Genomic DNA, 26,164 nt, shown 5'->3' with positions numbered 1-26,164 from the left:
TCTTAAAGCCATTCTCATTTAAGAAGGCATCCCCTTGGCCTAGGGGTAGCGTGATTGACTCTTACCCGATGGCTGCAGTTTCGATTACCGGACAGTTCAGGAATTTCAGTTCTGGACGAAGGACTGAAAAAGGGTATATTCAGTCTTACGAAACCAACTAAGAAGCTGTGGTATGAGTGCATTTGTATGGGCAGCATTTGTCTTGGTAGGGCAGTGAATGGTTCCACCACGGGTTTGTTTTTTAGAAAATACGCAATAGCATATCTTCTGCGTGTTTACAGTTTATTTTTACATATTCAGCATATCAATCTTTGTAATAGTAATACCACTGAGATGGTCCCTTCCACGATGATCTTATTCTTGTTTCCCGTTTTATCTTCTGGGCTATTATTGGCGATCGAAGAAAAATTAGAGACCATACTTCTCGGGATCGCCATGTTCTTCGAAATCCACAGATCTCCTGATGGCAAGACCTTTACCTAAAAGCAAGATCAAAACAGATTTATTTTTATAGACCTCATGAACTCAGAAACTAGATGAAGACTTCCAAACTCAACCCATGAAAGATAAACTTTCCTTAAGAGCTGACCATTTCTTCGAATGGAAGAAGGTAGATTAGGTTTACTCTAAACACATTCTCTATGATAACGGAAAAACCAACCTTATTTTAGGTGACTGCTGACGTCTCATAGCCACCGTGCCCCAATTTTACGTGAGAAGTCCAAACAACTGGGACGTGACTTTTCATTTCAAAAATCTTACATGCTTTGGCCAGGATTCTACCGCGCCCGTCTTAGTGAAAAGCCAGTTACCTAATGACCTGGTATATAGGTATAGTATTGTTGGATGTAGTGTAAATAATGCTAGGCTTAACCCGTTGAAATTCAACGGAATACTAAGACCCTGGTTCGGTAAAGTATATTTTTCTGGCTTTTAAAAACTGTTCAATGACAGCATTTGTTATATGTAGTTTCCAGTGGCTAAATACAGACTCCAGAACTTATCTTATAGACTGAAGTGTTTAGTACTTATATGCAGAGAACTTTACGTCCATTGTCTCTGAAATTTAGTGCTGTTAGATCACCTCCTTAAACACTACATTTATTGTTCTTTTATGAGACATTGGTACACGAATGTCTTGCCATTACCGCCAGGACCATCTATAAAGTATGTATTATTGTTATCTTGCATAGTGTGAATAAGTTCATTCATGATGAATTTTTGTTGTATGTGGCAAGTCACTGATAATTGGTAACCCGAAAGTTGAAGGAGAAAAACCATGTAATTTTGTCATCTTACTGATGTCGCGGAGAGTCAGTTGATAGCTGTTTGCTGGTTATGAAGACATAGGTAATCTTCACTAAGAGAATCTGTAAAAGTATCCCAAAATTCAACTGAATCACATTGTTGAAATATACAAATGAAGAAAAATAATTGCCACAATTAAAATGGCATTTGAAAAACTGACACTTCGCGTAGATAACGATGCCATTCAGCATCGGTCTGAATTAACCTACGTCCCATCGCTGCTTCCTTGAATGTAGAATGGCACACATTTTAGACTGTCTTCATACCTTGAAAACAGGTGGCACCTACTACGTGAAGTAACAGCAAGTGAAGATGATATTTTTCTCATTCCACTGGGGAAACGTTAGACATTCTACCTATTATTTTCCCAGGCTTAATTCTTTTTCCCAGACGCATTTATTAATTTTTCAAACATAACGATCTGGCGTTTCTGGGTATATGTAGGGACTTCTTGTCGCCGGATTCTTATTTAAATTAAACCATGCAATCAGTTCTGTGCTTTACAACTCCACTCGAAGTAGAGCTTCAGGACAGGATAGGAAAATATTCTATAAACAGCTTCACTTGGACATATCGGGAGTTCAGAAAGCTAGATATTTCACCATAGTGAAGTAAACCCTCGTCGCTTGTTATTTGCAGATTAGCGCACTCACGTCTTTTGTAAATATATTTGTGGATATATTTTATACTCTTTAATACTTGAAAAACTCAACATTAATATGAGCTTGAAAGTACAACAAAAGGACAGGATTACAAGGCACTATGAAACGATTGTCGACTTTCATGTCATTACCTTGAACGCGGTTTCAATGCTAGCGAAGCAGCGCTCGGTGGTATAACCTTGAGTCTGCAGTGTGCCGCCGTCTCATAATTAATTACGTAGCTCTCTCTGTAAACGGTTGACAGCAAAGCATTAGTATATTGTAGCTATTATTGTTCACTCCCCTTCGTTGTGATTATTTTTCCATATTACCGTACCTTGTTCTGTATGGCGATAGAAAGGTGAATACAGTGTTTTATTCTCAGTTCTTCATCGTCGTGTTCATTATGATGTTATTACCATGGAGCGGCGAATGATCCCAACAGTCACTGATGGAAACTGTTTATTTCGGTCCGTATCGCACTGTTTGTACAGTACACAGGAATGTCATCGTGAAATACGTTTGCGGGTTGTTCAGACAATTAAAACTCTATGGGAATATTATAAAGATTTTGCTGTATGTGACCCATGCTACAGAATCGATAACCCAACTGACTACGAAAATTAGTTACAGTAGCACAAAACAGTATTGGTCTGTCGAGATATGCTACATGTGAGGACGAGGAATCGAAGGGAATGATGATAAAAATTGACATATACTAGAATCCTTAACATGTGTCATCTTGTGTAACATGTACTTGCCACCAAAAAAAGTATTGGTCTCAATTAACATAATGCAGTTTCTTGATCGTTCGTGAACGTTTCAGTACTTGGTAGGTCCTCCTTCCCTCTTTATAATCTCAGCTAACCAATTTGGCATCGTTCGTACCCAGAATTCCTTAGTTTCCTTTGGTATGTTATTCCATTCAGTGAGCAATGCTTGTTTCAGGTCAGCTTTGTTTGATATTGCATGCTTTCTCACGTTTTACTCCAAATAGTGCAACAAATTCTCGAAGGGGTTGATTTTGGGAGATTGTGCTAGAGCTTCCTTCTAACGTGGTATTTTATATAACACCCATAGCTTCATGTTCAGGGCTGTGTACTTGGGGTCGTTATCTTGCGTAAACGTATACTTTGCTGAGAGTCCCATTTTTTGTACACTTGATGGAATACCTCGTATGTGTCTTGAGGATGTTAATGTATGCTTTGTGAACCACAGTTCCTTCAATAAAGGCTAATTCACCTACACCATTTGCACTCATGCAACCCGACACCATTAGGGAACCACCTCTATGTTTCACTGTAGCTGTCAGGTTCTTATCTTCAAGTTCAGAACTCGTTTACCTCCACACAGTCACTCGTCTGTCTGACCTGAAGAGGTTACATTTACTATCATCCAATCCTCATAGATGCCATTTCTCTGCTCTTTAGCGTAAGCAAGTCTCTTCTTCCTGTTAGCCTTACTGATGTACGGATTTCTACGGGCTGTTTTGCCCGCATATCCTCTTTCGCGTTGCACATTTCGGATGGTTTCAGATGATGCTTGCTCTTCTGCATCTTGTTGTAACACAGATGCTATCTTCTGCGCCCTTATTTGAGGATTTTGGGCCACCCTACGCACAATTTGCCGTTTGTCTTGTACTTATAACTTCGAGGGGTGGTCATTTCTTGGTCTATTTTTTATTGTCTTTGTTCTTTTGTACCTGTACACAATATTTTTAACAGCTGTAACAGCTCTTCCAGTAATTTCACTTATGTCCTTGAGAGATTTACCTTTTTGAAATAGTCGCACTGCAATCCTCCTTTCTTCCACGGTTGTTTCTTTCATTTTTCTTCCCATTGTAGCTGAACGTAGAAACAGTGCTGAATTACCTTCCGACGTGTCAGCAGAGACATAATGAGCCGGAGTTGCGGCAGACTGCACGATGTCACGATGATATTGTTTACTAGACTAATACTTGTTTGGCGGGTAATGATGCACGCCGTTGTATTACTGGTCCGTTTGCAAACAGCATGAATCTCCTTGGCTCTATATTCAACATACTGATGTACCTGACTGTCCTTCATATCTACATATGTGTAATTCCATGATATGTACCATTAAATTGTACTATACTGTTCCGTTCATACCACAGCTATGGGCAGTCCAATACTTTTTTGAGCCACTGTATCTCTTGACGGTGAATATGCTGGCCATGTTGAATTACATTGTATTGGTCAGTTATTCCCCGATTATTTATTTGGGGTTTACAGAGATGATTGCAACGTAAATTTTGAATATGGTACTTGAAACAACATTTGCAACCTACTTTTTTCTGCTGGTGTTGATGCCGGTCATTACAGTGTTTGGGTTTCCAACGTTCAGTACCAATCGTAGTAAATGATACTGTTAAAAAAACACGAGAGGAGAAAGACACTGACTGGCTGAAGGGAAAGTGCAACGCGACGTCTACCATTCAAACGGTGACATAATTCTCCCATTTTACATACCATATCCAAAACTATGCATGGGTCTAATGCTGTGCAAGACATAGCGCCCAAGGGAGTGGAGGGAAAAGGAAAAACGTCCTTGACCGGGCGGAGGGTAAGGACGGTTCGGCGTATACATTACCAAAGTTGACCAACTTTCCAAATTCAATAAAAATAGGCTTTTTCAAATACAACACCTGAGATAAATTCTTTCAATTTGGGGTATTTAAATGCCGGTAGTAAGAAATGAAGTTACCGCTCCGCGTTCTACTTTTCAGCTGAAAAAAGTACGTCGTCTGGCTATTTTAGTCAATGTTGTTCAATGAAAAATTGAAATTTCCTGAGAGTCGTATATCTGATGACTTAAAGGCATAGGGAATAATGAACAGTCCAACAATTTCAGGGATAACATTCGTCAGTATAATAACGCACTGTATTTTGTCTCATTTACATCAAATATAAAATTACCTTCGTGTCATGGACCTTATTACTTTAAAATTCAAGATGTAGCACATCACGGACAATTTTCGTGACAGACAAAATGCCAAAGGGCCTAAGAAGCAACCGAACCATTAGACCTATCACTTTATAACTTATGTCATAGTGTTGTAGATAGCGAGATCAGATGACGTGTTTCATGGTTAGTTTGCCGTAGCATAGAGTCCTGAATTTTCCTCCACCCTAAGCCTATAAGCTAGATATAAGTGTCTAGACTCGAATAAACCACACGGAGAATGCCGGTAATCATGATCAGAGATGCGGAGAAGTGTGCATTTGAATCCTGCATGGGCATTGGGTTTTGCCACATCTGTTGTCAAGGATATACTTGGATTTAGCTTACGTGGTGGCATAGTATACCACGTCAAAAAGGGTTCAGTATCAATATAAACTTGTTATGTACAAGCTCACACAGCACAAAAACTAGGGTATAGAGACAAGTGGCTGTTTATGAACATACCATAGGATACACAGTAGGATTCTATAGTATACTGTATTATATTGTTCCTTTCTTTCCCTCCTCTTAATACGCTCCTTGAATGATCTAAAATCATATTTGTTCAAGTAACTGCGTTGGAAATCAGCGCTATTCAGCGACTATCCTGAGAGTGGTCCAGTACCACGTATAATCTATGGGTACGTCCAAGATGCACGCTGGTTTTCTGAGTCAGACAGTCGGCGCCGAGTCGGCATAAGTACTGTATATCCTTTGTTGCTAAGCGGGACTGGCCATAATGCACGTGCGCGCAGGAAGCCTGCGCACTGGTAGTCTGACTCAGATGTTTACCGGAATGATTAGTTCATTCTGGTTTCAGACAACCTGCCGCGCAGGCTGTTGATTTTCGTGTTGAGTGTGTCTGACATTTTGTTAACGATGGATATCGAGGAAGAACAGGAGTTTTGTGGTAATTCACCCAGTTCTTCGTAAGCCTGTGTTCAATTTTTAACAAAATAAAATAAAACGTACCCGAAATCATTCTGAAATATTCGAAAAATCTGTTTTCGTCGGCAAGTAACTGTGGAAAAGGGTGTTTGTACTCCCCGTAAATAGATCTTAATTCATTAATTGGATGTGTATCACTTCTCATTCGTTTTAACTTGGTTGTAACATTGTCACCTAGCAGCAATACAGCTGCAGCCTGTTCTCTTGTTGGTTCCATGCTACACTGATCAGTTGTAACTCATATCTTTTCTTTTGTGGCAGCTCTGTCTGCGCTGACAACCAGCTTTCATGTCCGACTCGTTGGCTGAATGGTCAGCGTACTGGCCTTCGGTTCAGAGGGTCCCGGGTTCGATTCCCGGCCGGGTCGGGGATTTTAACCTTCATTGGTTAATTCCAATGGCCCGGGGGCTGGGTGTTTGTGCTGTCCCCAACATCCCTGCAACTCACACACCACACATAACACTATCCTCCACCACAATAACACGCAGTTACCTACATATGGCAGATGCCGCCCACCCTCATCGGAGGGTCTGCCTTACAAGGGCTGCACTCGGCTAGAAATAGCCACACGAAATTATTATTATTATTACCAGCTTTCATAATGGCCACATGTCACCTGCCGCTCGGAGTCAGACAGTCAGCGCCGACTGTCTGAATCAGAAAACCAGCGTGCATCTTGGACGTACCCTAAGGCACCCCTAAGATAATACCTTTAACCAGCTATGTATTAGAGAAGCTTTGTTGATGCTGAATAGAGATTTAAAAGAGGTCGAGCTCTCAAGACGGGTTACACAGCGCCCTAGCATGGCTAAGGAAATCACTCGCTTTCTTCTTCTAGTATAGTGCTTCAGACTAGCTCATACTAAGTATACCATGGTGATATAAGGACCGAAAGGAAGTTGGATTGAATTCTGAGGTTGTCCTCATTTTAATTAGTTTCTATTTTTAAATGGTTCTGTCGAGTTATATTTTGTGGTACTTATCAAGGAAGGACGCGTCCGGGGAATCGCCAATCTTACCTAACTTTTGTACACACGTTAAATGAGCCAGTAATAACACAATGGCGAGCCTCCGTGGCTCAGGCGGCAGCGCGTCGGCCTCTCACCGCTGGGTTCCGTGGTTCAAATCCCGGTCACTCCATGTGAGATATGTGCTGGACAAAGCGAAGGCGGGACAGGTTTTTCTCCGGGTACTCCGGTTTTCCCTGTCATCTTTCATTCCAGCAACACTCTCCATTCTCATTTCATAGCATCTATCATTCATTTATATAAATCACTTTGGGAGTGACGACCCCATCGTAATAACAGCCTATATCTGATTCATTCATTACGTTCCTGACCCGGTCAAAGACTGGAAAAAAGGTTGTAGGTTTTCAATAACACAATGGATAAAATACTACTTTCGGAAATTAACTCGTGCGACCTACAGAAAGCGTTAAAGTTCGTATGTTTGAATTAGCGCGCTCGGCTACCCAGGCCGCTACACCATACCCTACCCCCGCAACTCGCACTGTCCAACAGCCGATCTGAGGCCACGCTGACATACGCTTATGTAGTCGTTGTATGGGACTAGTGGTTGTTTGTATAATGGTAATCAACATAAGACAAAGTTATTTTTGCGTTGGAAGAAAAATGTGGAACATGTAATATTATCGTCGCTTCGTTAGGTGTGGTTGGTGTAGAACTGTTTTGTGCTTCCAATATTTCTACCACGAGCGTCATTGTTGCAGAAGCTATAAGGAGTAACTTGCTTTCGTGCGTAACGTCGCTTGTTATACTGATTAACCTTTATATCTACTGAGTCATAACAATCTTTTCTATTGCCTTTATTGACCCACAATCAATGCAGGAATTAAATTATTTCTCTTAATATCGCTACGTCATTTTCACGACGTGCTACGCAATTACTAACGGAATAGAAGAGGTCAGTGCGTGGTTCCTCGACAAGTGAACCCAGCACGTGCCGCAGTCCTGCGTAGCGAAGCGGGCCGATTCAAACGTGCGAACTTCAACGCTTTCTGTAAGTCGCATGAGTTCATTTCCGAAAGAAATGTTTTGGCCGGTATGTTATTCTTGGCTCATTGACCGTGTGTGCAAAGTTTACGTAAGATCCGTGAATCCCCGGTTCGCGCCTTTCCTTTGTTAGACACATTGTCTTTAACATCTTAAAACTCACTAGATTATATCATCTCCACCTATATGATTAGCACAGCAAGACGGAAGTTAATACAGAACCAGCGATGTTATAGGAAGATGACTGTACTTACTATTCAAGCAGATGAAGGGATCCTTTAGGTGTCTGTGTCTCATATCCACACACACCATGCCGTAACAGCATTGTCTGGACGTGTGACACTGGAATAAAAACAAAACGGTGGCATCAGAGTTATTTTTACCATGTGACCTTTCTTTTGTGGATGTATCTAATCATCATTACTCTCACCCGTAAGCAAACTAGATACAAGACCAAAATGAGCAGCGGCTTTTAAAATTACGCCCCCTCTGTGATGGGGGCGGTAGAATAACACCTAAGGTTTCCCCTGCCTGTCGTAAGAGGCGACTAAATGGGCCCCAGGGCCTCTCACCTTGGGGGATCGTGGTTTGGCGACCACGGGGCCCTTAGCTGAGTCCTGGCATTGCTTCCACTTACTTGTACCAGGTTCCTCAAAATCATCTATCCTATCCGACCTTGTTCTTTTCCGACCCCGACGTTATTAGAGCATTCGACGCCTAGGGAGTATTTCATTTTCACGCCTTTCGTGACCCTTACTTTCGTTTGGCCGATACCTTCACTTTTCGAAGTGGCGGATCCCTTCCATTTTTCTCTCTGGTTAGTCATATATAGAGGATGGTTGTCTAGTTGTACTTCCTTTTAAAACAATAATCACCACCATCACCACCTTTTAAAAGTACGCTAACAAACACTGATTCAGCTGCAGCAAATAACAATCGGATATCTCCCCAGGAACAAAGTTGATATAGTCAATTTGCCTTAATACGTTCACTGCCGCCTTAATTAAACCTATGAATTTCCCCAGGAGCCGATATGTTTTTTTTTCTTTTTTTCTTCTATTAGTTAGAAAGTAATAGATGTTCGTTCCAACATTACGAGTGGAGTTTTTGCACATACACATGAAAAATCATCGATGACGCACGCGTGCGTGTTATTAATACAGCATATTTACATTTCATTGTAGCGAATGATATTACATCGTTACCTAAATACCATTCATACCGAACTCGATAGCTGCAGTCACTTAAGTGCGGCCAGTATCCAGTAATCGGTTGATAGTGGGTTCGAACCCCACTGTCGGCAGCCCTGAAGATGGCTCTCCATGGTTTCCCATTTTCACACCAGGCAAATGCTGAGGCTGTACCTTAATTAAGGCCACGGCCGCTTCCTTCCCATTCCTAGACCTTTCCTATCCCATCGTCGCCATAAGACATATCTGTGTCGGTGCGACGTAAAGGACATAGCAAAATAAAAAATAAAAATAAAATATATATCGTTCACACCAAGAATACCCGTCAGTAATTGTTTTTTGACGCAGTAGTGAATATTATTGTAGTCATTCACATCATGTATAGCACTAATGGTGAATCCTAAAGCAAAGGGCAGCATTTCGCGGTAAATGAGCACAATAATAAACGGAGTCAGTTTTTCCCTTCTGCACTTAATTTCGGTGTTGGAATTCGAAGGACCGCTAGACTTGCCATTGCCACTATCATCCATTATTACACCGCGTTTGAGAGCAACAGGTCATGAACCAATAACCCGAATGCGTAACTCGAACCTCATTCCGAGTGCCGTTACAGGAGGACAAAGCCTACTGTCCCGACCAGTAAAGACAAGAAAAACCGGATCATACACAATGACGCGTATGTGCATCATGGAGCAGCCAACGTGTTAAGGCGAGCTGACAAAAAGCGAGTTGATGGATTATTTCTGTTCCCGATCTATAATGGGAGTTTACGAGGATTACTCCGTGTTTAAAAAGTCGGTCATCATAGTTTGTGTCAAATGAGAAGCGTTTAGGCTCAGAGAGATTACTTAGAATTGTCCAACCATTGGCTGACATGATGTCGCGTAATACCATCCATTAAAAGCACTGCGCCTCGCAGAAAAGTTCACGCGTTAAATATAATTTGCGTCAGTTCGAAGTACACTCATCTGCAAAAAAAAAAAAAAAAAAAAATGCGAACCGTAAAATAATCGCGCGAGTAGAACGATGGTTTCAACTCAGTACCTTCATCGGCTGGCATGTATTCAATTTGCGTTTAATACCGATTGCTTGCACGGAAGAGCCACTAGAGGACGTGCATGCCCATTCCTCATTCACAGATGCAAGATAGTCGTACCTTCGTAGCAGCAAGACCGACTCCAATACTCATATCGTAACATTAAGAAAAACATGGCGGATAAAGTAGCCGGACTGCTGGTATTGGCGAACACGAAAATATCACGTACATATTCGACCAATGGCGGTAATTTAACATGATAAATGTAACATCATAAGGAAAATCACCGTTCCGCGTATGAAAACGTTTCGCCAACAACTTATCATCCCAAATAATAAATTAGAATCACATATATTCTACTAGAACAGACGGACAGCCCCACAGTAAAAGAAATCAACAAGCTGATTATTTAGAAATTTCACTCGGTCAAATAACAACCCACCTGGTGGCCATGATCGTTAAGGCGTCAAGTCTATATGGTCCGATACCGTAGTTAGCTTGTTCGAATCCCACTGGTCGAAATATGTAACTATCATAATGTTGGCCGGCAGAGTAGGAGAGGTGGTGGTATATAATTTCTGATCATTAGATTGCGTGCCAAAAGGCTGAATTCAAGTCCAAACCTATCCGCAGTGTTCAAATGGACTGAGGGCATATGGCACTGTTGATGGTGATTCGTGCGTCGGATAGGGACTTTAAGCCTTGAGCAGACCCCTTGGTCCTATTCGACAGGATTAGGCTATGCCGGCAAACAATTTTCGCCCTCTCCCTTCCTACTAACATATAGGACGTCATTCATTTCGTCTCATTAACCCCTCTGATGAGTTTGACGTCAGGAAGGGCATCCAGTCGTAAAAACTCGCTTCGAAGATTAATCTCACTTCATATCCGACCCCGTAGAGGAACGGGATAAGGGGAAGGTTTGCACATACTCGAATAACATTTTCTCTTTGATTTCACGTCACTGGATGGATGAAAATACAGCACATGGCAAAAGGTGTTACATTTGATGTAGTCTGCTTGATAACAGCATGGATCAGAAGATCAAAATGGTGCAGGGGCGTACCCAGGAGGGGGAGACTACTGGGGAGGTTAGAATCCCCTCCCTCCCCATGGAATTTTTATAAAAGAAAATGAACAGAAACTGACAATAAACAATAAACATAAATGTAGAACCAACAGATCTGCAATTCACTTGTATCAAACCAAACCAAACCAAACCCCATGGCACTACAGCTCTTGAAGGGCCTTGGCCTACCAAGCGACCGCTGCTCAGCCCGAAGGCCTGCAGATTATGAGGTGTCGTGTGGTCAGCACGACGATTCCTCTCGGCCGTTATTCTTGGCTTTCTAGACCGGATTCACTTGTATCAGTGCCCTTATAATGACAAGTCATTCAAGAACTTTCATGGTGTACTACCATCATTTTTAACTACAAGCAGTGTATGCACACTACTGTTTTGTCATCGACTTTAAAATAGTCACGATGTATATTACTAATTCACGTCTGCCTTAATGTTTTATTCGTTAGAAAACTTAAAGAATAATATTGTATGAGAGGCATTGCCGTAGTTCGACTTACACCGGTTCACAACACGATCAAAACAAACACATTCTCACGTTACCGCATATAATTAAAGATCCTAAGTGTCCACTAACTCATATAAATACACTCGCACATTTATATTCTACAAAGAAACTAATACTTATCGTCAATTTTCATGAAATTACACCGACTGCATACGAAAACAACGAACCTACGTTTCCAATAGGCCCGGCTACTCGATTCGCCATCTTGGAACGATCGAGAGTAGCAATTAAGGTCTGAGGATTGGAATCGGTCTTGGAAACAGTGGGAGCAGTGTGACCCGCACAGCTAATATGACTGGCCACGCAGCATGTTCTGACGGCACATTCAACAAGCACTCGATCAGCGGTAACTAGGATAGACGAGTTTGAGGGAGCCCATATCATCGGACTAAGAGAAGCAGGTTGGAATTTCTGGCGCATTGTTCACCACTTGAATCATTTTTACTACACTGTGCATCGGTGTGGGACACCATGCGAACGTGAGGGCACACACACGTGTGAAAAAGGCTTTGGTCGACCCCGGCGGACCACAGCAGAGAGGATCGTTTCATTGTTCGACAGGCTGTAAGCACTCCACCGGCGGCGCTGCCCACCATTACAACCTGAGCACCGCTGAGCACGTTTGAACTTTTGTCAGGAACGTGCAGCATGACAGGCTGCAGATTACTGACAAGTTGTGCTCAGCGACAAACCACGGTTCTGTCTGGATACAGACGACCGCCGAATTCGAGTGAGAAGACGTCCTGGCCAGCGCAGTGATCCGCGTTTAGTTGTAGAGCGGCACACCGCCCCAACAAGCGTTGTCATGGTGTGGGGTCCATTTCGTACGATTCCCGCTCCCCAAAGGTGGCGATTGAAGGAACCCTGACGGTACGGCGCTACGTCCAGGAAATTTTGTGTGATCCCGTTCTGGTGCAACTCAACAGCTCCATCTTCCAGAATGGTAATGCTCGGCGTCACATAGTATGGGTATCACTGACCCGTCTTCCTTGTCCAGCAAAGTCTCCAGACCTTTCACCCATCGAGAATGTTTCAGACCAGATTGCGCCGCAACATCAGTCAGCGGCAACTACGACAGATTTTGAGGGCATTTAAAACGATAAGCCTTTTGAAGTAATAACTATATTTGGTGTTGTAGTTGGCCGATTTCAGTGATTCTTGCGACGATTAAATCCCTTTGTTGAGTACGTTTGCAATTTTGTAATATAGTGCTGCTTTTACGATCGATTACTCTATTTTTGTCAAAGTAAATCCTCTTTTCCCTCTTCTCTAGTCACGATGGGGGAGAAATTTAAAATATTCGGCGGGAAAAATCGATCGGCTCGCCAGACGGACTGCGGTATAGTTGTGCTTCAACTACAATTCTTACTAATATATTTTATCAGCTGTAAGGACAACTAACAGTCAACGCTATTCAAATGTGTTGCATTATGATTCACATCTATGGGCGTGGGACATCGTAATTAACAGATCTATGCATTTGGTACGTGGGGTTGCAACTCATCATCTCCCGAATACAAGCTTACAGCTACACGGCTCGCATGTGCCATTTGTCGCGTTTTTTACAATTGGCTTTACGTCGCACCGACACAGATACGTCTTATGAGGACGAGGGGGTAGGAAAGGCCTAGAAGTGACAAGGAAGCAGCTGTGGTCTTAATTAAGGTACAGGCCCAGCATTTGCTTGGTGTGAAAATGGAAAACCATGGAAAACCATTTCAGGGCTGCCAATAGTGGGGTTCGAATCCACTATCTCCCGGATGCAAGCTCACAGCTGCGCGCACGGTCAACTCGCCCGATGTCATTTGTCTAATTGACATTGAAACTCAACTACTATATACAAACCAAAACCCAAACCAAACCTCATGGCACTACAGCCCATGAAGGGCCTTGGCCTACCAAGCGACCCCTGCTCAGCCCGAAGGCCTGCAGATTACGAGGTCTCGTGTGGTCAGCACGACGAATCCTCTCGGCCGTTATTATTGGCTTTCTAGACCGGGGCCGCTATCTCACCGTCAGATAGCTCATCAATTCTAATCACGTAGGCTGAGTGGACCTCGAACCAGCCTTCAGGTCCAGGTAAAATCCCTGACCTGGCCGGGAATCGAACCTGGGGCTTCGGGTAAGAGGCAGGCGCGCTACCCCTACACCACGGGGCCGGCTAACTACTGTATACACTCTTGTTAAATTTGTTAAGTTATTAAACTGAGAATGGAAGAAACTAAGAAAAACAGCAAAACTGTACTGTAATATCAACAGAGAATGTAGGAAGGAAATCTAAACACAGCGAAAACAGCTAGCTCGTAGTAAGAATATGAATGAGGAGGTCCCCTAGACTTTGTAACTCAGTTTAAGTCCAGGGAATACTTCAACGTGCAAGATTGTCTAACTATTAAAGATACGACCAAAATATATTTCTTCTTCTTCTACCGTTCTTCCAACATCTGTGGGGTCACGGGCGCAAACTGCGTAGCACACGTGGATTTGGCCCTGTTTATGGCCGGATGCCCTTCCTGACGCCAGCCCTACTTGGAAGGATGTAATCACTATTGCGTGTTTCTACGGTGATTGGTAGTGTAGTGTGTTGTGTGAATATGAAGCGGAAAGTGTTGGGACAAACACAAATAGCCAGTCACCCAGCAAGAAGAATTAATAAGACGCGATTAAAACCGCCGACCCGGCCGGGAATCGAACCCGTAACCTTCTAAACCGAAGGTCTCAACGCTAACCATTCAGCCAAGGAGTCGGACCGTCCATAATATATTTCTAGGATGCATATTAGTAAACTATATTTTCGTTATTTTGGTAACATTTTGCCAGTTGGAATATCTGTAGTATTTTGTAATATAACAAAAAATGAAATGGCGTATGGCTTTTAGTGCCGGGAGTGTCCGAGGACATGTTCGGCTCGCCAGGTGCAGGTCTTTTGATTTGACACCCGTAGGCGACCTGCGCGTCATGATGAGGATGAAATGATGATGAAGACGACACATACACCCAGCCCTCGAGCCGGCGAAATTAACCAATGATGGTTAAAATTCCCGACCCTACCGGGAATCGAACCCGGGACCCCTCTGACCAAAGGCCAGAACGCTAACCATTTAGCCATAGAGCCGGGTAATATAACAAAATTAACTGCATATTCGAGTATTCTATTTTCATGGTGGTGGACATTGTTTTAAGGAGAAGTAAAACAAGGAAACCGTCTTCACATAGGCCTAGCTCTAATCAGAAATTAATAAAGGACCAATTTTTCCATGCGTGAAGGTATGGGAGAAAAGGGATGGGATACGAAGGACGTGAAAGTGAAAGACTCCATAGATCACGCAAATCTATCGCTGTCGAAGTCGGAAGAGAAAAGCGTAAGCTAAGGGGGGTCAGATCAGAAAGATGAAAATGAGAGGCGGAGCACAAGTAAGTGAAAGCAATGACAGACTCAGAGGCTCCGTGGTCTCATATCTACGCTGCCAAGCCGAGAGTTCCTGCTTGCAAAAGGTAGGAAATAGCGTGGATGCATTCTACGCCCCTACTCACAGGGGTTGTTTATTGAGTGCCTGATTAAGTGAAGCAAAGTGAAATATGATCTGTGTTCTATTGCAGGTAACATCTCGGTATGGGTTAGAGGTTGAAGCGGGAAATAAGAATGGCTTGGCAACCAGTAATGTCATTCAAATTATTTTCTTTCCATACTCTTCCTCCATTCCAAACCCCACGCTAGATTTAAACCCTGAATTGCGCAGTCAGAAATGGAATCCGAGACTAAAACTCGTGTTGCTTGCGACATAAAAACTGAACCCATCTTCGTAAGGCAGGTAAAACAGCATGGCAATTTACGTAGCGGGTTAATCAAAGGAGCTTTGACAAGTATGACGAGAATGGAACCCGAGACAGGAAGTGGAAACAATTTTTGACTACCCAGCGTGTCGGCTGAATGGGTCGGGCCAAGTAGCTGTGAGCTCACATTCGGGAGATGTTGGGTTCAAACCCTGCTGTATTTCCTCATTTCCATTATAGCTTAATTAAAGTACGGCCGGTACCTTCCCAATCCTAGCCCTTTCTCATCCTTGCGTCGCCAAAAGCCTTCCATTAGCATTTTTTGATTAAGTTCGCACGAGATTCTGTTTGCTGACCATCAGAGTCTGAGACAGTTAACTGGAAATGATTTTTGAAAAGCTCACACGAGATCCTATGTTAGTCGTCACATCTCACCAGCTGTGGGCTCTTTTGTTAGTGGAAAGGAACGGGAATACTGACAGACATTTAAAACATAACATCAACAAAATACTTTTTCAATTCAGGAGAACTGGTCCTCATGAATCGCGCTTGGTCATCTGGAGACGTGAACGCGGAACTTGGCTCAGGCTCCTGGAATGTCCCTGGCAGTGAACATGGCCACGATCTACCTCAAATCTGATCACGCACTCTCATGACCTTACTTTGTAATTCACGGGGCTTTGCATTACCGTTAATATATTCTATCACTAGTTCTTAAGAAGGGATCTGAATCGTCAGTGGTGCGCAGTGTGGAAGATTTTTGCAAAGCAGGTTGCCAAATAGGCTGTTATAAGGACATAAATATAGATAGTAACAGATTAAACATGTACACTAAACTACATAATTAAATAACTGGGTGACCTGTATTTGTCTGGATGTTCGAAGTTTTCGATTATGTTCCAGTAGAACTGTCAAATGACCTGCTTTTTGTAGGATACTCCGGGATTTCGGTGTATAACGAATTGATTATTCAGGACGAACGATTGTCTCACATTTTACTTACGGCGTGACAGTGAAGAAACGACATGTTTAAAGAAGACTGAAACTCTAACTGTTCATTTACTATTGAAACAGGACTTCGCCTCGAAAGGTGATATTTAAATGAAGATTCATTCTCTGAAGAAAAATGTATTTAAATATCATAGTTTGGTATTTCGTCGCTCTTATATCAAAAATGCCTGGCTCCATGGCTAAATGGTTAGCGTGCTTGCCTTTGGTCACAGGGGTCCCGGGTTCGATTCCCGGCAGGGTCGGGAATTTTAACCGTCATTGGTTAATTTCTCTGGCACGGAGGCTGGGTGTATGTGTTGTCTTCATCATCATTTCATCCTCATCAAGACGCGCAGGTCGCCTACGGAGTCAAATCAAAAGACCTGCACCTGACGAGCCAAGCCCGTCCTGGGATCTCCCGGCTCTAAAAGCCATACGCCATTTCATTTCATATAAAAAATTAAGTTCCCTGAAGGAATTCAAAATTTAATTTCATCGATTGCATATGTTTAAAACATTTAAGCTCTTTAGACCTTTTCAATCGTGAAATTACCAGCGTTTCGCCCCAGTGTAGTAGTGGGTTCATCAGCTGGATTGCTACACCTTTCCAAGACGCTGGTGGCTAGCGCGCCGTTGAGACACAGCTGCAAACCTCCTATGTAGAACAACGCAGTGGCGGTACACTAGGGGAAGCATGTGCCCCCAATTGTATAAATGCAGGCTTGTAGTAGTGTCTCAGCGGCGCGCTATCCGCCAGCGTCTTGGAAAGGTATAGCAATCCAACTGATGAGCCCACTGCTACACTGAGGCGAAACGCTGGTAATTTCACGATTGAAAAGGCCTAAGAGCTTAAACGTTTTCGTCGCTCTTGTTCGTTCATATCATAAAAACCTTCGAAGAATGTCATTTTTCCACACTGTGTAGAGGAGAAAGATACGAAATGGACTTTGAGTGGCATCTTCAGAGGAAATAATTCTGCAAAATGATTTATGAAGACTCTGAAAACTTGTATATAAATAAAATGACAAAAGAGTCCAAGAAATAGCTTTCGTTAGGTAAATGAGGAGAGCAATACTTCTACTTAAATGGGATACATCTTTTATTTGCTTAATATAGGCGAAGCGGTAAAACCTCCGTGGCTCAGGCGGCAGCGCGCCGGCCTCTAATCGCTGGATTCCGTGGTTCAAATCCCGGTCACTCCATGTGAAATTTGTGCTGGACAAAGCGGAGGAGGGACAGCATTTGCTCCGGTGACTCCCGTTTTCCCTGTCATCTTTCATTCCAGCAACACTCTCCAATATAATTTCATTTCATCTGTCAGGCATTAACCATTGCCCCAGAGGAGTGCGACAGGCTTTGGCAGCCAGCACAATCCTTATCCTCGCCGCTAGACGGGGCTTCATTCATTCCATTCCTTACCCGGTCGAATGACATTTTATAATATAAGTTAAAATAATTCTCCTCAGTTGTCAGTCAACTGACGGAAGCATACTTGGATTCGCCAGCCGTCAACTACGGTAACATTCTTGGTGAATTATAAGCCTACGATATTTGGGGACTCTTTCATTACGTCTAAATTAGGTATGTAAGAATGCTATCTATTTATTTATTTAGATTATTTAGTCGAGATTACAGTGACGAACATATTCACGACATCTCTGCCACCGGAGAGTATTTTTTTTTTTTTTTGCTATTTGTTTTACGTCGCACCGACACAGATAAGTCTTATGGCTACGATGAGATAGGAAAGGCCTAAGAATGGGAAGGAAGCGGCCGTGGCCTTAATTAAGGTACAGTCCCAGCATTTGCCTGGTGTGAAAATGGGAAACCACGGAAAACCATCTTCAGGGCTGCCGACAGTGGGGTTCGAACCCACTATCTCTCGGATGCAAGCTCACAGGTGCGAGCTCCTAACCGCACGGCCAACTCGCCCGGTACCAGAGAGTAAACAACAAACTTTGCAGGGTTAATATCTCATAAGTAGAGTTCATGTTTGTATGCAGTAATAGGTTAGAATACTATTTTGCCGAGTGAGGCATTCCACGTGAAATCGGACAGCAAAAAACGTGTTTTATTATTTTGGAGTGATGTCTTAGAAAAAATAAGTGATTGGAGAGATTAATTTATGCACGATATCAACTTTATCCTCCCCTGTGAACCATGTAATCTTGCCGCAATGGGAAGGCTTCCAACCATATCGGAGGAGTAGGCCCATCTGTCGAGAGACCAGACTAACGAATGGTTAATCGAAAAGGAGGTAGCAGCTTTCCGGAAGTTGCAGGGGCGGCAGTCTGGATGAAGGACTGATACGTTCTTGTAATAATATTTTAACATAGCTTAGCTGTGTTGATACTGTTACACGGCTGAAAGCAACGGGAAACTATAGCCGTAACTAACTCCTGAGGACATGCAGCTAACTATCTATGAATGAATGGTATACTGATGATGGCTTCCTCCCGGGTAAAATATTCTGGAGATAAAATAGTCCCCCGGGTGTGGATTACACAGGAGGAGGCAACCTTCAGGTAGACGTGTACCGTACTGACATTCTGCGAGTCGGAGCGTGGAATGTTAGAAGACTGAATTGTTGTGGTAGGTTAAATAATCTGAAGAGTGAAATGGTGAGACTAAAATTAGATGTAGTTGGTAAGAGTGAAGTACGTTGGCTGGAAGGGCAGGAATTGGTTTAATAATGAATAAGAAAACAGAGCAGCGGGTAAGTTACTATAACCGTCGCCAAAAGACCTTTGGCAATCATGTCAATCACTACTGATCTGCATTGAGGGCAGTCGCCAAGGTGGCAGATTCCCTATCTGTTCTTTTCCTAGCCTTTTCTTAAATGACTGCAAATAAATTGGAAATGTATTGAACACCTCCCTTGGTAAGTTATTCCAATCCCTGACTCTCCTCCCTATAAACGAATATTTGCCCCAATTTGTCCTCTTGAATTCCAACTTTATTATTATTGAATTTCCCGTTACAAACCCTATTTTACAAGTAGTATATTAGGGTTATAGATAGTGAGACTAAGTTAATACATGACAATTCAATTACAATAGAGATGACTTATAAATTAGATGGAGAAATTTAACAAACACTTGTATTCTATATTACACATTACGCATTACGCATTAATAATTCATATCTACTCCTGTTAAAAATCGGACACTCAAATAAGAGATGAGGAACAGTTTGTTGTATTTCACAGGTACAAGTGTAGGGCTTCTGAACACTGATTCCAAACCTCTCGAAGTATGATCCAAACCTTCCATGTCCTGTCAAAAACTGAGTTGTAATATGTTCATGTTGCAAAAACCTACTTTGTAATCTGTCTTGGATATTTGGAAAGAACAACTCTCTTGTTAGCCGGCCATTATTGGTTGTTCCACATATCTTGTGTATACTCCCTCAGTTCCTTTTTTACATGAGACTTTATCTTCGTATTGTGATCTTTTCTACTTTTAAAGAAACCACTCAAACTTATTCGTCTACTGATGTCATTCCACGCTATCTCACCACTGACAGCTCGGAACATACCACTTAGTCGAGCAACTCATCTCCTTTCTCCCAAATCTTCCCAGCCCAAACTTTGCAACATTTTTGTAACGCTACTCCTTTGTCGGAAATCACCCAGAACAAATCGAGCTGCATTTCTTTTGATTTTTTCCAGTTCTTGAATCAAGTAATCCTGGTTAGAGTCCCATACACTGGAACCATACTCTAGTTGGGATCTTACCAGAGACTTATATGCCCTCTCCTTTACATCCTCACTACAACCTTCAAAATACCCTCATAACCATGTGCAGAGATCTGTACCCATTATTTACAATCATATTTATGTGATTACCCCAATGAAGATCTTTCCTTATATTAACACCCAGATACTTACAATGATCCCCAAAGGGAACTTTCACCCCCATCAACGCAGTAATTAAAACAGAGAGGATTTTTCTTACTTGTGAAACGCACAACCTGACTTTTAACCCCGTTTATCATCATACCATTGCCTACTGTCCATCTCACAACATTATCGAGGTCATTTTGTAGTTGCTCACAATCTTGTAACTTATTTATTACTCTGTACAGAATAATATCATCTGCAAAAAACCTTATCTCTGATTCCACTTCTTTACACATATCATTGATGTAGATATAAGAAAATATAAGGTCCAAAAATACTACCTTGAGGAATTCCCCTCTTAATTATTACAGGGACAGATAAAGCTTCGCCTACTCTAATTCTCTGAGATCTACTTTCTAGAAATATAGCCACCCATTCAGTCACTTATTTGCCAAGTCCAATTGCACTCATTTTTGCCAGTAGTCTCCCATGATCTACCCTATCAAATGCCTTAGACAGGTCAATCGCGAAACAGTCCAATTGACTTCCTGAATCCTGGATATCTGCTATATCTTGCTGGAATCGTACACGTTGAGCTTCAGTGGAATAACCTTTCCTAAACCCAAACTGCCTTCTATCAAACTAGTTACTAATTTTGCAAAGATGTCTAATATAATCAGAAATAATGCTTTCCCACAGTTTAGATGCTATGCATGTCAAACTGACTGGCCTGTAATTTTCAGCTTTATGTCTATCACCCTTTTCTGTATACACAGGGGCTACTATAGCAGCTCTCCATTCATTTGGTATAGCTTCTTTGTGCATACAATAATCAAATAAGTACTTCAGATATGGTACTATAACTCAACCCACTGTCTTTAGTATACCCCCAGAAACCTCATCAATTCAGCTGCTTTTCTAGTTTTCAACTTTTATATCTTACTGTAAATGGCATTGTTGTCATAGGTAAATTTTAATAGAGCTTTAGTATTAGTCACCTCCTCTATCTGGACATTACCCTTGTAACCAACAAGCTTTACATACCGCTGACTGACTACTTCTGCATACACATACACACTCCCCTTCTTCATTAATGATTCCTGGAATGTCCTTCTTGGAAACTGTTTCTCCCATAAAGTACCCATATATACTCTTCTATTTTTCACTAAAATTTGTATGACCGCCAATTATGCTTGCCATCATGTTATCCTTAGCTGACTTCTTTGCTAGATTCAATTTCCTAGTAAGTTCCTTCAATTTCTCCTTACTTCCACAGTTATTTCTAACTTTATTTCTTCCCAACCTGCACCTCCTTTTCAGTCTCTTTATTTCTCTGTTATAATATAGTGGATCTTTACCATTCCTTACCTCCTTTAAAGGTACAAACCTGTTTTCACATTCCTCAACAATTGCTTTAAACCCATCCCAGAGTCTGTTTACATTTTTATTTACCGTTTTCCACTGATCGTAGTTACTTTTTAAAAACTCCCTGGTGCCTGTTTTATCAGCCATATGGTACTGTCTAATAGTCCTAATTTTAATACCTTCCTTTCTATCACATTTATTTTAAACTACTTCAAAAACAGCTTCGTGACCAATAATACCATCTATTACTTCGGTTTCTCTAAAGAGCTCATCAGGTTTTACCAGCACCACATCCAGAATATTCTTCCCTCTTGTTGGTTCCATCACTTTCTGAATCAGATGCCCTTCCCATATTAACTTATTTGCCATTTGTTGGTCATGATTCCTGTCGTTCGCATTACCTTCGTAATTGACATTTGGTAAATTGAGATCACGCGCTACTATCACGTTCCTTTCCTCATCGTTTCCCACATAGCTGGGGAGATAGCGGGTTCGAACCCCACTGTCGGCAGCCTGAAAATAGTTTTCCGTGGTTTCCCATTTTCATACCAGGTAAATGCTGGGGCTGTACCTTAATTAAGACCACGGCCGCTTCCTTCCCATTTTAAGCCTTTCCTGTCCCATCGTCGCCATAAAACCTATCTGTGTCGGTGCGACGTTAAACAAATAACAGTTCCACATAGCTGGTCATCTTATCAAACAATTCTGAATCAGCGTCAGCGCTACCCTTTCCCAGTCTGTACACTCCAAAGACATCAAGTTGCCTATTATCTATAGAGATGAGCCTTACACCTAAAATTTCATGTTTGTCATCTTTAACTTTTCGTAGCTTACAAATTCTTCTTTCTCCAGAATGAATATACCCCTCCTACCATTCCTATCCTATCCATTATATAATTTCTCAGCCATGATTCAACTCCTATTACAATATCTGGTAAGTATATATCCATTAAATTACTTAATTTTATTCCTTTCTTTACAATACTTCTACAGTTCAGCACTAACATTTTCTGTGTCGGTGCGACGTAAAGCAAATAGCAGAAAAGTTACTATCACCAACGTAGTGAACCAATTATTGTTGTCAGGAAAGTCACCAAGCCAGTGCCCGCCATAATAGTGCAGATCTATATGCCTAGTAGTTCAGCAGATGATGAAGAAATATAAAGAATATACGAAGAGATAACAGATGTAATACAATTTGAAAAGACGAGAATCTAATTGTGATGGGAGACTGGAATGCAATGGTAGGCAAAGGAAGATAAGTTAATACCGTAAGATAATTCGGACTGGGACCAAGGAATGAAAGAGGAAGTCGGCTAGTTGAATTATGCACAGATCGTAATTTAGCCCTAGCTAATACTTGGTTCAAACACCATTAAAGATGGCTGTACACGTGGACAAGACCTAGAGACACAGGAAAGTAAGAAATAGACTTTGTTTTTATTAGGTAGAGATTCAGAAATCAGGTATTGAATTGTAAGACGTCCCCAGGAGCAGACGTGGTGGTCATGTAATATAATCTGAATTTGAAGAAATTGAAGTAAGGAAGGAATACACGAAGAAGGAATCTAGATAAGTTGAAAGAAGATAGTGTGAGGGATTGTTTCAAGGTTCAGGTTGCACAAGGACTAAATGAAAAGGCAGAAGGAAACAAAATAGAAGAAGAATGGACAGCCGTGAAGAATGAAGTTAGTAGGACTGCTGAAGAAAGGTTAGGAATAAAGGAAAGATCAACTAAGAATCAGTGGATAACTCATTCTAGACTTGATTTCTGAACGACGAAAGTACAAGAATGCAAAATATGAGGACGGCAGAAAAGAATGCAGGCGATTAAAGAATGAAGTAGACAGAAATTTCAGGAGAGCTAAGGAAGAATGGCTGAAAGGGAAGCGCAAAGATGTCGAAGCTTGCATTGTTCTAGGAAGGATAGATGCTGCATGCAGGAAAATCAAGGAAACCTTTGGAGAAAGGAAAACTAGGCGTATGAATATTAATAGCTCAGATGAAAAACCACTGCTAGGGAAAGCAGACAAGATAGAAAGATGGCAGGAACATATCCAACAATTTTATCAAGGTAAAGAAACATATGATAAGGTTCGGGAACAAGAAGTGACTGTTGATGCTGATGGAATAGGAGATCCAATTATGAGGTCAAAATTCGACAGAGTTAAGAGAGATCAAAATGGAAACAAGGCACCTGGAATTGATGACATACCCTCAGAATTACTGACTACCTTACAATAAACCAGCATGGTGAGGTTATTCCATTTAGTGTGTAAGATGTGTGATACAGGAGAAGTGCCATTCGATTTTCGTTATAATGCTGTTATACCTATTCTCAAGAAAGCCGGTGCTGACAAGTGAGAAAATGAGCGCACCATTAGTTTACCATCTCAGCCTCACGCTTGCAAAATTTTAACACGTATTATTTACAGAAGAATGGAAAGTCAAGTTGAAACTGAATTAGCTTCAGAAGAAATGTAGGAACACGTGAAACAATCCTGACACTAAGTTTGACCTTAGAGGATGGAATTAAGAAAGACAAGCCTTCGTACATGGCATTCGTAGACTGGACCAAGCTATTGGGATTGTGAAAGTGATCGGGATGAGATGTCGCGAAAGAAGTATTATCTACAATCTGTACATAAATCAGTCTGTAGTGATAAGAAAAGAAGGCTATGAAAAAGCAGCAGCAATCCAGAAAGGAGTGAGTCAAGGCTGCAGTTTTCCCCCTCTTCTTTTCAACGTTTAATAGAACAGGTGGTGAAGGATATCAAAGGGGAATTTGGAAAACGAATCACAATCCAAGGAGAGGAAATCAAAACTCTGAGATATGGCCATGATATTATTATTATTCTGTCGACTCTGCAGAAAATCTGGAGAAATTGCTGAATGGTATGGACGCAGTCTTGGAGAAGGAGTACAAGATGAAAATACATGAATACAAACAAAGGTAATGGAGTGTAGTCGTACAAAGTCTGGTCATGCAAGTAATATTAGATTATGAACTGAAGCCTTGAAGTAGATGAATATTAGAATATTGTTACTTGTACCAGAATAACTAATGATGGTAGAAGTAAGGAGGACATAAAATGCAGACTAGCACAAGCAAGGAAGGCCTTACTTAAGAAAATAAATTTGCTCACTTCGAACATTGATATAGGAATTAGAAACACATTGTTGAAGACTTTCGTTATATGGCAGTGAAATATAGATAATAACCAGCTCAGAAAGAAAGAAAAGAGTAGAGAAGGTTTTGAAATGTGGTGTTACAGAAGAATACTGAAGGTGAGATGGGTAGAACGCATCACAAATGAAGAGATACAGAATTGAATTGGTGAGGGGAGAACAATTTGGCGAAATTTGACCAGACGAGACAGAATGATAGGGTACATCTTAAGACACCCATGTTTTCTCAGTTTTTTATTGAAGAGTAGGCGGTAAAAACGGCAGAGGCAGACCAAGGTATGAATATGACAAACAGATTAGAGTGGACGTAGGATATAGTAGTTATGTAGAAATGAAGAGTTTAGCACGGGATAGGGTGGCACAGAAAGTTTCATCAAACCAGTCTATGGACTGATGACCCAAACAAAATAACATCGACTCAATCTGATCAACAGTCTTCATTATATTAAATGTTGAATATAGTATATCTTTCCGTGTAAAGTTTTGACATAATTACTGTATTAAAAATAACAGTAATTTATGGTATAAAAGATGAAAATAATATTTTAACGTCGAATGAAAAATGTAACGCACGAGGCGAAGCCGAAAGTGATCATTTTCCCAAGATTTTAAATATATCTTAATCTCGCGTGTCATACCGGAGTTTGTTTATTACCAATATCTAAATCAGATTAAATGAGAAAATTTCACTCGTTATTCAATCTGAAGTTTGCCATGGCTTAAACGGAAGACAACGCTGGTTGTCTGGAAGATTAAAGATATAAACAAATTGAAATAGGTTGCATATATATAAGTGTAGTAAATTGAAATATCTAGAGAAAATGAGAATATATTTATTTCTGAAGATATTTTGATCGATTTTCACACTACCCTGACATATTTGGTTTCCAAGAAGTCTGCTTTTTGTATTCTGATTATCATTAATTGCAGTGTAATTCGAGGAGTGAACTAAATCGTTTAAAGCTGTGAATTAATAGTTACTTACGCACTATAATGGCTGCTGCGTACAATATTTCATTCCATTCTACTGTGAATATACATACATTAAATTAATTTCATTATACGAAGGTTGGAACTTAAATAGTGGCAACTATTTTTCTACAACAGATACAACAGAGGCATTGGAAGACCCCAGAAGAGATGGCTCGGTGACATAAAGCTGTTGGCTGGATCACGCTGGTTCCAAGTGGCTCAAGACCGAAGACGATGGAAGCATATGGAAGAGGCCTATATCGAGCAGTGGATTGAAATAGGCTAGAAAAGAAGAAGAAGAAGTAGTAGAAGCAGAAGCAGAAGAAGAAGATGATGATTTACTGTCCT

At 41.4% G+C, this 26,164-nt stretch overlaps 1 protein-coding gene across 2 annotated transcripts in view; it reads right to left on the bottom strand.

The window, feature by feature from the left end:
- Positions 1-327: 327 nt before the first annotated feature.
- Positions 328-26,164, bottom strand: part of Rpi (Ribose-5-phosphate isomerase) — a 139,224-nt gene continuing 113,387 nt past the window's right edge. The window contains exons 8-9 of one of the 2 annotated variants that reach the window (XM_067135517.2): positions 8,125-8,212; positions 328-479 (exon numbers count right to left, since the gene is read on the bottom strand). In XM_067135517.2, the coding sequence (XP_066991618.1) occupies positions 409-479; positions 8,125-8,212 (159 nt within the window). In that variant the 3' untranslated portion in view covers positions 328-408. The remainder of the gene's footprint in view (positions 480-8,124; positions 8,213-26,164) is intronic. The other variant, XM_067135519.2, reaches the window with a different exon arrangement.

The sequence above is a fragment of the Anabrus simplex genome, chromosome 1 (assembly GCF_040414725.1).
Source record: "Anabrus simplex isolate iqAnaSimp1 chromosome 1, ASM4041472v1, whole genome shotgun sequence".
Taxonomy (NCBI): Eukaryota; Metazoa; Arthropoda; class Insecta; order Orthoptera; family Tettigoniidae; genus Anabrus; species Anabrus simplex.
The sequence above is the reverse complement of the archived record's forward strand: the minus strand, read 5'-3'. Positions and strand labels throughout refer to the sequence as shown.